Source organism: Xyrauchen texanus, chromosome 8 (genome assembly GCF_025860055.1).
Source record: "Xyrauchen texanus isolate HMW12.3.18 chromosome 8, RBS_HiC_50CHRs, whole genome shotgun sequence".
NCBI lineage: Eukaryota > Metazoa > Chordata > Actinopteri > Cypriniformes > Catostomidae > Xyrauchen > Xyrauchen texanus.
In genome coordinates this window covers 32,387,320-32,400,739 of record NC_068283.1, presented here as the reverse complement: position 1 = coordinate 32,400,739, position 13,420 = coordinate 32,387,320, and the positions used below count along the sequence as shown (strand labels likewise).

At 39.0% G+C, this 13,420-nt stretch overlaps 1 protein-coding gene across 1 annotated transcript; it reads right to left on the bottom strand.

Moving 5' to 3' along the window:
• Nucleotides 1-3,969: 3,969 nt before the first annotated feature.
• On the bottom strand, nt 3,970-11,228 carry LOC127647921 (gap junction gamma-1 protein-like). The gene is made up of 2 exons (XM_052132447.1): nt 11,139-11,228; nt 3,970-5,816 (listed from the first exon to the last, which is right to left on the bottom strand). The coding sequence occupies exon 2, from the start codon at nt 5,760-5,762 to the stop codon at nt 4,332-4,334; it is 1,431 nt and encodes a 476-aa protein (XP_051988407.1). The 5' UTR covers nt 5,763-5,816; nt 11,139-11,228; the 3' UTR covers nt 3,970-4,331.
• Between the last annotated feature and the right edge of the window lie 2,192 nt (nt 11,229-13,420).

Sequence of the window (13,420 nt, the reverse complement as noted above, 5' to 3'; positions counted from 1 at the left end):
GAATCATTTCTAGAACCCCCTCTATTGAACACATTTCACCTGTTCTTCAACATTTGCATTGGCTTCCAGTTAAGTACCGAACTGATTTCAAAATCTTGCTTCTTACATCCAAGGCCTTAAATAATCTTACTCCCTCATACATACCTCTCTGATCTTTTTCATATCTATACACCTACTCGTACCCTCAGATCTTCCTTGTCAACTCTTCTTGTCATACCATGTATTCGTCTGAACACTATGGGGTCTAGAGCCTTTAGTTATACTGCCCATCACTTATGGAATTCGCTTCCTCTGGACATTCATAACAGTGAAAGTCTTCATACTTTTAAATCTCGTCTTAAAACTCTCACCATTTTAAACAGGCTTTTTTTTTTATGACGGTGCATGCATTGAGTTCATTCTTTGTATTTTCCAATGTTTTATTGTATATCATAGTATTTTTTGCTTAATGTTGTTATTGTTGATGCTTTCAAGGGTGACTTTTTTGTGTTCTGTTTGTAAGGTGACCTTGAGTGTTGTGAAAGGCACCTATAAATTAAATGTATTTTTATTATCCGTAAAGGGCCAACATGAAACCCACGAGCAAACCCATTTGGGGCCCATACTACACACCATATCATACCTACATGGGCTCCAGCTTAAAATGTTTGCTGGGATGCTTTGATAAACACCTGGCATGTAATGTTACCATTAGGCCAGTCTTCATCCTCCTTTCTCTAATTTAATCTTCCTTTCCAAACATCGTGCGGTGTTGTCTGTTTTTGGTTGTGAACAGTAGGCCCGGGAGTACACCTTTGTTTTTTGACACAATCTGCAAGCTGTTCCACTCGCACTCAGGGGATTCCACTCATTTTGGCCTAGCGACCCAATTTCTCGGCATCTGTTAGCACACCCTTTTAAAGGTAAGACATTCCCGATGGAACCTCATTTGACACTAGGCCTACTTCTTTTATTTTTTTTACGATGCATTAATGGTTCATGACACAACCAGATGCCTTATGCAGTCCATTTTCAGAAGAAGAAACCTCCTTAGACGAATTCCATAAAATAAACGGACATGAGTTTGAGTGACAAACGTGGCATGTGGATCTGTCAAAGTTAAGGATGAACAACAGACAGACCCCTTCACGAAGGATAACATTTTTGGCCAACACAGAAAGGGGTGATTCAACATGCATGCCTTTCAATGCCAAATTCACATACTTTTTACTTTGCCACATACAAATATACTGTACTTCCAATTTATTTCATTTTCATTTTATTAACAAAATAGCTCTGCACATGCATTTACAAATCCAAAGAGAAGGGTTTCCAAATTTGAAAATATTTGTACATTGCTGAATAATCCAGCTTGGGACATCATTTTTTTTCCTCTCCTTCTTTTTTAAACACAGCAACAACATTTAATGAAGTCAGGACACACAAAGGTCTTATCAGTTAGATCAGAGTTTAAAGTGGCATGATAACAACCAGGGAAGTACAATAAATAGAAACACATGCTTCCACGTTCACACAAACACATCATTAAATAAACGTCCATCAGACCCTGCCGAGAAGACATGCTGTCAAAGCAATGCGTCATGTCCAAAGACACTCCGATAGCTTACTACTTTTTTATTAGACTGCTGACAAAAGTGTGTAAGAGGGATTTTTTGAGAGTCTTGATATGTCCTTACCTAACCCAGACTCCACACACTCATAAACACAAACGCACACAAAGTGGTGCTCAGATGTGGGGCAGAGGGGTCTCTATACTCACACCATCTGGAGCTCTTGAATATACAGCTGCTAAAAACTTGCAAGCACACACACACACACACACACACACACACACACACACATAAAATTGAAGTTCAGTTACTTTGCATAATAATTTTTGTTGCAGTTTCGAGGTTTCCATTAGAATGAGTGCAGGGGAGATTCCTTTTTTCCAAAACATTCTTATTTTCCCTCCCATGCAAAATCATAGGGGCCTCTTTAAAGGGAAAACATTTAACCAGAAGAGGAAACAAAAAAAGTCAAAGGAACAAATCTTCAATATATTGCATCAAAGAACATAAGAGAAGCACAATTCACTAAGCACATTTATGTACATCAAATTCTTTCTTTTTGTGTTACTATTTAACAACATCATTAAAAAAAATCCTAATTTAAAAAACTTAACATTTTTATTAAATGATATGGGCACTGTTAAATAGAATTCAATGCATTTAAAAAAGCAAATAAAAAAGAAATCTAATCAATGTTTAAAAGTACAAAAAACAAGTCAAGTCTGGCTTAAAGTAATCTTAAATCTAATGCCACAATCTTCAGCATAGAAAAGTATTGCTGAATTTCTGATATGTTAAGAGTTTATTTTTTTCTTTAATTTATAAATCAAAATTGCTTGCATGCATTCATGCATTCACATCTCCGCCTCATCCTCAGCTACACACAGGCACACACAATGGTGTTCTATGGCATGTTTTTCTCAGTCAGCATGACTGCATAGTAGCACAATGTCTTTATTGTGACAAACAGTATTTGGTCTTCCATGGCATCTTCACAACTGAAACATCCCACAAAAAGGCAAAAGTCTCACAATTTGGAATGTGGCAGTAAGAGAGAAAATGGAAGACTCTTCACACAGTTTGGGCCAGTGTGTATATGTATTTGCGTATTGGTGTGTATCATTAGGTAAATATTTGCATTGCATGGCTTGGAGAGCATCTGGATATTGTCAACTCTCATATGGGGCTACAGCACCGTTAAACTCTCAACGTTTCCAAGTTAAACCTGCTACTTGGATCAGTTATATACAGTTTGTTTGGCAACATTTTTTCTCATCAATACACAAGTATTGAAGCAACAGCGATAATGCACCTGAATGAACATTTCAGATGTATTTATAGTGTGGTTCATAAGACTGTGTGGCCATCTATTCAGCAATTATTTATTTAACCAGCAGGGGACAGTATAATAATAGACTGGGATCTTGATCCAACCATTGAATATAATTACTCAGAAACTAATCATAACTTCAAGGACCACAAAAACACGAGGGGCATTGGACTGATGGCTTTTTGTGCTGTAAAACCCATACTGTACGGGTGGGGGATGATCAAATGTGTACTGTATATATTTGTGTGTGTGTGTGTGTGTGTGTGTGTTTGTAAGTGTTGATTTACATCAGCTTTTTTCACAGAAGAACTGTTCAGTTTTGTGCAGTCTTAAAGACCACAGTGTACCACCACTTCCTTGTAAAGTAAAACGCACTGGTATGTCATTGCATTGTTACGACTTAGCATTGTGATGTAAAAGTTACTGTTTAATGTTAGAAACAGGAAGACAGCTGGCTCGAAATTGAATAATAGTGTCATCGCTCTTCCAAAGGGATCCGACAGGAAGACGTTCTCTAATTTTTCCTAAACAGTTCCAAACTTCAAGACGAATGGGTTTTACTGCATTGTCGAAGGGATGTTCTCAAAGTTAGACATAATCTTCAGAGCAAAAGATTACTTTAGGAAGATCAAGAAAAGGAAAAATCCATCTCATTCTTTGAGTTTCCTTAAGGCACTTAAAGCATTTCAAAAAGATTTACAGCATATTTTCCATTTGTATGTGGTCTTAGTCTGTGAGATACACACAATATTTAAAAAAACGTTGGTTTGAAAGACATTGAAAAGAAAATTCTTATGAAAAAGAAAGTATAAATGTATAAGGGTGTTAATCTGGGAATATTCTGGGTTCAATACATGTTAAGTGCAATAAACGGCACAACAATAATTACCACAAAAATAATTTTGAAATCCCTTCTTTTCTTTAAAAAAGTGCAAAAACTGAGATTACAGAGAGCAACTTATATTGTTTTGTATTGTATTGCAACTTAAGTGAATAGGGACAATATTTGAAAGGTTTAAAGGCAGAAATGTGAAGCTTTTAAAATTTATAAAAGCACTTATATTAATTATAAAAAAAGGGTATTATTTGAGTTGTAAAGTTTATATCGTCATCTTACATGGTTACATCGTCATGGCAACAAAGTTGGTTAAAATTGGATATACCTTAACACAGGAAAGGTTAGTAAATGGTTTATTTTCACTAAAATTATAGTGAATATAGTGATTATAGTGAGTATTTTAAAGTTCACGAATTGGCACCATTCACTTCTATTTTAAGTGCCTCAATGTAACCCATATTTTTGGAGGGACAAGTCACCATACAATTTTAGTTGTAATCGACATTATGCTACTAATACTGGCAATTGAGCTTAACTTGTATTGAACCCGCGAATATGTAATGTAACAGTTCACTGAGTATAGTTCTCAGGTGTGTGTGTGTGTGTGTGTATGTCAGATCCAGACAGATGGTTTGCCTTCTCCTGACTTGCTACTGCTGCTGCTTCCAGCGCTCCCTGATTTGCCATGCATGGGCCGGTGCTTTCGCTCCTTTTGTGGTGCTGTAGTGATGTTACTCTGAGGCTTTTCATCAATGTTATGGTTGTCGTTCAGGTCATCGTGGTTATTATTGGCATGGTGCTGCAAGGTGTAGGCTTGAATCGCTGCTTCTAATTGTATGACATCTTTGTTGATCGGCGGCGGCCGCACCTCACCTGCTGATGGAAAGTTGTCCTCATTGGAGCCGTATTGTTGCTGCTCCTCCTGTGCAATGTTGGCACGGTTCTGCTTGCAAGCCATCTTGGCATTGCTCAAGTCTGTGTATGGCATGGTCTCAGGCTTTACCACAATGTTGTAGCCCGGTGGTGCAGAAGGGGTGTTCCATGAGAAGGGATAACCAACATAGTCTGCTTCTTTTACACCTCCCCCAACCCCGCCTCCTAGCTCTCCCTCACTTAGTGCTGGCCCACCCACTCCGACTGACACACCCCCCGCTGTAAGCAGGCCCAGTTGGTACTCATCCTCTGTTGTTGCTGCATTTCTTTTGCGGAGAACGTCGCTGATGGTTCCCACTCCGAGGTGGATCATTTCCCATAGGTTTAGAAGCAGGCAAAGGCAGCTGACGCCATACATTATTCGGAGGAAGATGGTCTTTTCTGTAGGGCGTGAGATGTAACAGTCCACATGGTGTGGGCAGGGCTTATCTGAGCACACAAAAACTGGTTCCACGCGAAAGCCGTAAAGCAGATACTGTCCCGCAAGAAAGCCCGCCTCCAGCACGGAACGTGTTAGCAGCTGTAGAACATACACTCGCATCAGCCCGTCATCACGGATGCGCCGGCGTCCATCATGCCTCACTTTGGGCTTGGGCCGTGGTGGCACCAACTCCCGACGTGAGTTGTCTATCTCTGGCACTTCATAGATCATGGGGTCATCCTCCCGTTCCTCTTCCCCATCCTCGTGTCCTGCTCGGTGCTGCCGTGCCCCAAAATACATCTTTCTTGGCCTTCGCTGGGTGTATCCGCCCCCTGTCCCGTCAGCTGCTGGAGCCACGGGCCCTGCTCCACCCCGCGGCTCCTCATTGTGGGAGATCTTATTGGCTGCATAGCCCATATACAGCAGAGAGGGCAGGGCAGACAGAATAATCTGGAAAACCCAGAATCGCACATGCGAGAGTGGTGCAAAGGCATCATAGCAGACATTCTCGCATCCCGGCTGACCCGAGTTGCAGACAAACTTGCTCTGCTCATCGTAATATATGGACTCGCCGCCCACCGCAGTCAGAACAATACGGAAGACAACTAGTGTGGTGAGCCAGAGTTTCCCCACCGATGTGGAGTGGTGCTGGATCTCTTCCAGCAGACGTGTCAGGAAGCTCCAGCTCATGACGTCTGATGACAACGGGGCAGACAGCGTCCCACACTGCACAGCTCACAGACTCTATGGACAAACAGAGACAATCTCATGTAAGAACAGAATAATGGAAAGACCATAACTTAAAAGGGATGGTTCACCTAAAATGTTCTATTCTATCACATTTACTCAGCTTCATGTTCCAAAACCATGTGACTTTCTTTCTTTTGTGGAACACAAAGGGAATGACAGCCTTAGTCACTATTCAATTTCATTCTATATATTTATTTACATTTATGCATTTGGCAGACCCTTTTATCCAAAGCGACTTACAGTGCACTTATTACAGGGACAATCCCCCCAGAGCAACCTGGATTAAGTGTCTTGCTCAAGGACACAATGGTGGTGGCTGTGGGGATCGAACCAGCGACCTTCTGATTACAAGTTATGTGCTTTAGTCTATTACGCCACCACCACTCCTTACATATAGAAGACTAACATGCTGCATAACATCTCTTTCTGTTTTATATGGACGAAAGAAAGTCATACAGGTTTTGAAAAACATGAGGGTGCACAAATAATGAGTTTTTTTGGGGGGGAAAATAAAACATGTTAGAAATAAAAACAAAAACAACAACAACAACTATAAAGTGATACTGTATACTTATTACAGTTACTGTCATTTAAAATGACTCATCTGTGATATAAGATTATGGCCATATCACACCCACCCCAAATAGTTTTTTAATTTATTTTGATATGAATTCTGAAAAAATATTTTTTGCTTCAATTATGACATCATTGATGACAATAAAATGACAAAAAAACTCATAATTGACAGATACTTTAAAACAAATTAAAATTAATTAAGTGAATCCAAAGGAATGAGGTGATCTTGTCAATCTGATTCCAAAAAAAAGTTCACAAGAAAGTTCACAGCAAACTACATCTAAATATGTTGAAGCATGTTGGTAAATTGAATTTCTTTGAACACTTGTCATTTTATGTTTATGTGTTCAGCTAGCGATACTGCTCAATAAGAGGTCAACTGAGAGTTAATAGACTCAGTGAATGGAACTCTCTTTCACACTCACATACACAGACACAATTACCTTGAGCAGTGAGCCTGAACCACACAAATCTTCCCTAAGGAAAAACAGATTTAGATAGGCTGTGGTGAGCAGGTGCCTGTGTGACCTCTCTGGTTTGCCTCTACTTGGTGTTTTTTTTTTTTCAATGAATGTTTGGATTCCTGCTTCCAGTAATGCATAAGATGCATTGATTGCTATAAGGACACGTCTGAGCAGTACAACACAAGGTATACACAGATAATACAATATGTGCCCAAGTAAGTATAGTGTGTGTGAGAGAGCAAGATAACAGAAAGACCAAAGAGAAGAGATTCTATACCTCCTCAAATGTCACTGTTATTCTCACCCAAAAATCTTATTACCAACTGCAGGTGCAGAGGTTTCCGGGCTTTATTGCCCCACCTGCCGAGAAAGGACCCCAGCAGTGAACATGCACCCTTCGCCTTTAATCTGTGTTTCACTACACTGACAGAGGCACTAGGGGTGAGGAACATAGACTTACATTGTGACTCATATGTAGACACACAAACATGCTAGCGAATACACATATGCAATCACGTCCTCAAACTACAAAAGATATGCAGATCACAAGACGGATCCACTTGTCACTCTGAAGCATCTGTCCTTGAACGACTGCCCATCCTGTTATGCATGCCCCTATCCAACTCCCCACATTTCACAAGCTTCTATCTCTATCATACTCTCTCTTTTTCAAGGTTGAAATACAGTAGCATTCACCCCCAAAGGGATCAAGGGATTGTACAAATGGACATAAATTCACACACACACACACACACACACACACACATGTTGTGTTTCCATGTTTTATGGGGACTTTCCATAGACATAATGGTTTTTATACTGTACAAACTTTATATTCTATCCCCTAAACCTAACCCTACCCCTAAACCTAACCCTCACAGAAAACTTTCTGCATTTTTACATTTTCAAAAAACATAATTTAGTATGATTTATAAGCTGTTTTCCTCATGGGGGCCGACAAAATGTCCCCACAAGGTCAAACATTTCGGGTTTTACTATCCTTATGGGGACATTTGGTCCCCACAAAGTGATAAATACACGCACACATACACACACACACACACACACACACACACACACACACACACACACACACACACACACACACACACACACACACACAGGATGTTGCCACAGGGAGTCAACAAAAAGCCATTGAATTGTACAGAAATGTTCCTGTTTATTAGACATGCATGCACAAAATATAATGTGCCTCAACACTATTGTCACAAGAGACTTTTCAGATATACTGTTACAATGTTAATGGGCTCTCTGGGGCAGGGCATCCCCTGTGGTTTAATGCTAAGTTAAATAAGTAATCTGTTTGGTATGTATTAAATTATTCACAACATTACTTAATGAAAGTTATTAGAGTTATTGTAAAAAACAATTAGCATCTACATAGAGCTTAAAGCTATTAAAAACACAAGGACATTTCAGCTCATCCAACCAAAACCCATATAGGCTTCTGTGCTCTTGTACTCCATTAAATGGCATGCTATATGTTATAAAATGGTCACTTTTGAGTCTGAGTCTAAATTAGGATAGGACAAGCCATGTTTGAAGCTGTTGTAAAATGGCCCAAAATGCACACCTGTGACTGCATATTCTATATTAATGTGACAAGGTTCAGTGATGCTTGGCAGCCGTACATAGCTTACAGTTAGGCCAAATTAAGAAATGTTTATAACAACTATTCAGGAATCTAAAGATTTATTGAACATTAATGTCTATTATCATATACTGTTGCTGATGTTTTCAATAAATTACTTGAGGCCATGTGTAAAAGCAAGGCCATAACCATGTCTTAAACATTGGGGGGGACCAAACCATTTTGGGGTGGGGGGTCGCAAGTGTATATGTCACAAATATTATTGTCCTCTTTGGTCCTTTAAAATAGTAAAGACCCTGAATGCAATAATTATCTAAATAAAGGCTTTAAATGCGATAAAGGCCCACATTTTTATAATTTTTGGTTTTAAAATATATTTTTTTTTCACACAGTCCAAGACTACCAATGTGTCTGCATTACTAGCAATTTGCCTGTTTTAGTCATCTTTTCTTTCTTTGCTGTATCAAAGAAAAGACTCATTTGAATTTCTTTTAATAGCTGATGTATCTGTAAAATTACATGACTGATTTTCAGAAAAAAAGAATATCAATTATGAGAATATTTGCATTGGGCATCATTTCCAATCAAGCTGTAATATTGTCAAATTATGCACAGATGTTGAAAATATAATTTAAATGTGTACATTTAGCACACATAACATTTTATCAATGAAATTAGTCTTAGCAAGATAAAGGAGTTGGCCATTTGATTACAAAAACTTTAAAATGTAATTTTCATCACTGTCACTTCCAACAAGGAATTCTATTAAACACAATACAGAATTTAAGATGTGGTGGAAATAAGTAAGGAATAATTGATGACAGACCGCTGAATTATTGAAAAATAATGGTAATACCATTACACCTCAGGTGTGCATTATTTTTCAATAATTCAATGGGAGAGAGTCAATTATTCCACTTTTACCACGGTCACCACACCATAAGACATCGTTCAAGGTTTTATCTCAAGAAATTTTTTGGTTTTCATCTTTAAAATACTCTTGTGAGTGGACCTACTTTCTTCCCCCACTGATTCAGCATCTTGCTTTGGTTGCTAGTTCAAAAACGTCACTTTAGAACTAGCAACTAGGATAGTGAGGCTTGCGCTGCTTTAGTGGAGCACTTACTGGAGTAATAAGTTAGTGCATTTTTGTGTGTGTGTGTGTGTGTGTATGTGTGAGAGAGTTTGTTTTTGAGTGATCGAAAGAAAGAAACTCATAAACTGAGAGAGATTACTTCTGCGATTACCTTTATTTTTAAAGATGTACGATTAAGCACTTCTCAGCAGCAGCGAGTGTCACCATTTTTGTTTATAACTTCTCCAATGTAAACCTTCACAACTGTTTTCAACCCTACTGAGATGCAGGTGGGCGCTGACATGACGGCTCTGTTTTTCGTTCGCAAGTAAGTGTGTGTGTAATGCATATAATGTATGTGTGTCCACGTGTGTGAGAGCTTATGAGAGGTGGAGAGGAGCGCAAGGGTTTTTCCCACAGATATTTCAGATAATATAGAAACTGTGGTATTGATCAAGTATATCTAGCTTTGATGCAGCTCAAGCCTTCATTACTAGTTCGAAAACATCACTAGCAATAGAGGATGTGCTGCTTTTCGGCACTGGAGTAACAAGGTAATGTGTGTGTGTGTGTGTGTGTGTGTGTGTGTGTGTGTGTGTGTGTGTGCGCATGGGTGTGTATGTGTATGAGTGTGTGTAAGTGTGGGTGAGATGAGGAGCATGAGGGCATTTTCAACCAAATTGAAATAAATGTAGGATATTATAGACATTGTTTGATGTTCTTAACCAAATTAATTTAATCAATTTCTTGACAGCATGCACAGTGTATGTGAGTATGTAAGTGTGTTTGTGTGTGTGTGTGTGTGTGTGTGCGTGGGTGTTGGTACGTGGGTGAGACAAGAAAGAAAGAGAGAGAGAGAAAGAGAGGGAGCACAAGGATGCTTATCAAACTAAATTTCAATAAATGTAGGATTTTAAAAACATTGTTTTTCATTCTTATCCAATATACTTAAACAATTTCTTTGCTTTAATTGTTTTTTTTTGTTTGTTGTGGTAGCCTGTAGGGCTCATTGAAATCACTGAAATAATTTGGCAAAGTGATATGTAACCGTTATGCAGTCAAGACCTGGAACTACTTCATAGCCGTGCATTTACTTGAAAAATAATTGCACTGCTTAGAACGTCTGTCAACCAATCAGAATCAAGCATTCAACAGACCCATGGTATAACACTAAACTTAAAGAGCCCTAGTTGAAGAAACACCCATATAGATTTTTTTTTTTTTTTTTTTTTGTGTAGAATACAGAACAAGCTCTTTTCTGTCATACACAGCGTTTATCTCTAGCATGCACACACACACGCACACACACACCTAGTTTTTATGTCCTGCCCCTTGGCAGGAAGAGACAGTGTACATGTTCATCAAAATGCCCCTGTGCCCATGTCAAAGCCAATCTATACCCTTCATTCATCCATCAACACTCTCTCCAAATCCACAGATATAATACTTGTCATATCAAGACATAAGACAAATGTCCCATCCAGTCCACACACTTCAGGAATACAGAGTTCTGAGCTGAAATCAAGTCAAATAGCACTAATGTCTGCCTGTAAAATCACACAAACACAATGGGAAAGTACTGTACTCACACATATTCTACATTCTGTCTTCTGTTCCTTTATGTGTCTGCGTCCCCTCTTCTTCCTTTCATCCCTTTATACTTTTTCCTTTCTTCTCTTTTAAAGAACAGCCTTGAAGATCAAAAATGAATGAACTTACATTAACACTAGAAACATACATACACATAAGTGTGTTTATGAGCATGTGCATATCCATAAAGAATGCGCAAAGAGGGGAGTCTCAACACTCACAATAGCCCTTTTACCCTGTTTCCCCCAAAAATCTGGGTCAGAGAGGGTTGTGGTTAGAGGGGGAAGTGTTATGGTTTTGATGTGGGCTGCTGCGTGGGTTAATATCCCTAACTGTGAGGAACAGACAATGATGCGTGGAGAACTAGAGAGGAAAGCTGAAATCAGGGGTGATGTTCAGCCTGTAACTAGAAACCAGAAGATTTCCATACACACACATTCGCAATAGTAAAGACATGCCATGCACACAGATAAGTGAGTAAACAAGATCTCTGTCTTAACCTTATCGCCTACCCCCACCCCTTCGTCTGTAAAGACGAAACCCACTACTGGAAGGAAAGGAACTTCTTACTGTTTGCTCTTCTATTCATCTGCCCATCTTTGGTCAGGGCTTAAATTAGAGCTTGCAGTGACCTCCAGCTCATGCATTCTTATCCAAACACTGTTTCCCCTTATTTCTTATCTACCCCCCTCTCTCTTTATGTTTTCTCTCACAGTAAAGAGTGAGGTAAGATTACAATCACAGGATTTCACAGCTACTTCCACAGACATTGAGTGGAAAAAAAAAACCTTATTCAAATTCGACACACATTCCCCAAGTGTGATAAGCAAACAATCGTTTTAATGTGACTACATTAGTTTGCAGAGAGAGAGAGAGAGAGAGAGAGAGAGAGAGAGAGAGAAAGATAAAGATAAAGAGAGAGACATTCTGGTGCTGTTGTGTTCAATGAAAATATTTTCCCAGTAAATATGAAATATTTGTTACAGAGGGAGTTGTAGTTTTGTAGATTAATGTCTGGTAATTTCTGATGGTAAAGTTAATAGTTTCACTGTTAATTAAACATGAAATATGATTAGTTTATAACAGAATCTAATAATGGCCCTGCATATCTTTCTTTGACACTACTTATCTCTTATTGCTAATATCGCAGATTAACTTCTAGCATGAGTTCATATAATCATTAAGAGTGGGCTGAACTTGATGTCCAAAACGTAAGGATTTCGAGCATGATATCTGACTTGTTTAAGAATGGTCACAGAAGTGAGCTAAACTGCCATTTATATATATATATATATATATATACACACACTCAGTGACCACTTTATTAGGTACACCTACTTATTCATGCAATTATCTAATCAACCAATTGTGTGGCAGCAGTGCAATGCATAAAATCATGCATATATTGGTCAGGAGGTTTGGTTAATGTTCACATCAACCATAGGAATGGGGAAAAATATGTATGTACTCAGTGATTTCGACCATGGCATGATTGTGTGTGCCAGACGGGCAGGTTTGAGTATTTTTGTATTATTTGTGAATGCACAACATGTCAAACCTTGAGGTGGATGGGCTACAACCACTGAAGACCATGTCAACTGACTGTAGAAAGCTGAAAGGGTACTAAAAGAGACATTCTATAACAAATGAATCACATGGTTCTCGTCTTTTACTCTCTGTAACAAGCGATATTGAGACAAACAGACCCAAGAGCACAGGAACAGTTCAAATGATTTATTTACAACAAATATTAATAGTCTCTGTGCGTTGTGAAACACAGGAATAGAATTGTGCTACCAACAGATACATGAGACAGGACCAAAAAGGAGAGAGAGTGAGGTAAATTACTTCAGATCAAACAGCTTACTATAATGAAGCACATTCAGTCAACACTGAACTACATTTAACATTCAACAAACCAACAAAGGACATGACACATGAGCGGACAAGGAACAGGTGCCCCTCGCCAGCTTAAAGTTGGCATGATCAGCATTCCCATGGAAACAATCAGGGTTCCCATGGAAACGCTGATTACGTGTGCCAGAGGCACCTGAAACATATGAGGGAAAAAACATCAACACGCTTGGATCAAAACAAACAGAACATAGAGCATGTGTCAGGATCCTGACACTGACCAAAACCGAACCAGAAAGGAAGTCAGGATCCTGACACCATGCCCCGGACATGAAACACAAGACACAGGGAACGGTAATGCCACGGTCCCGTCGGACAAAAACCCAACCTGACAAGTTGACAAGGGCCGTGACAGTCTCAACACACT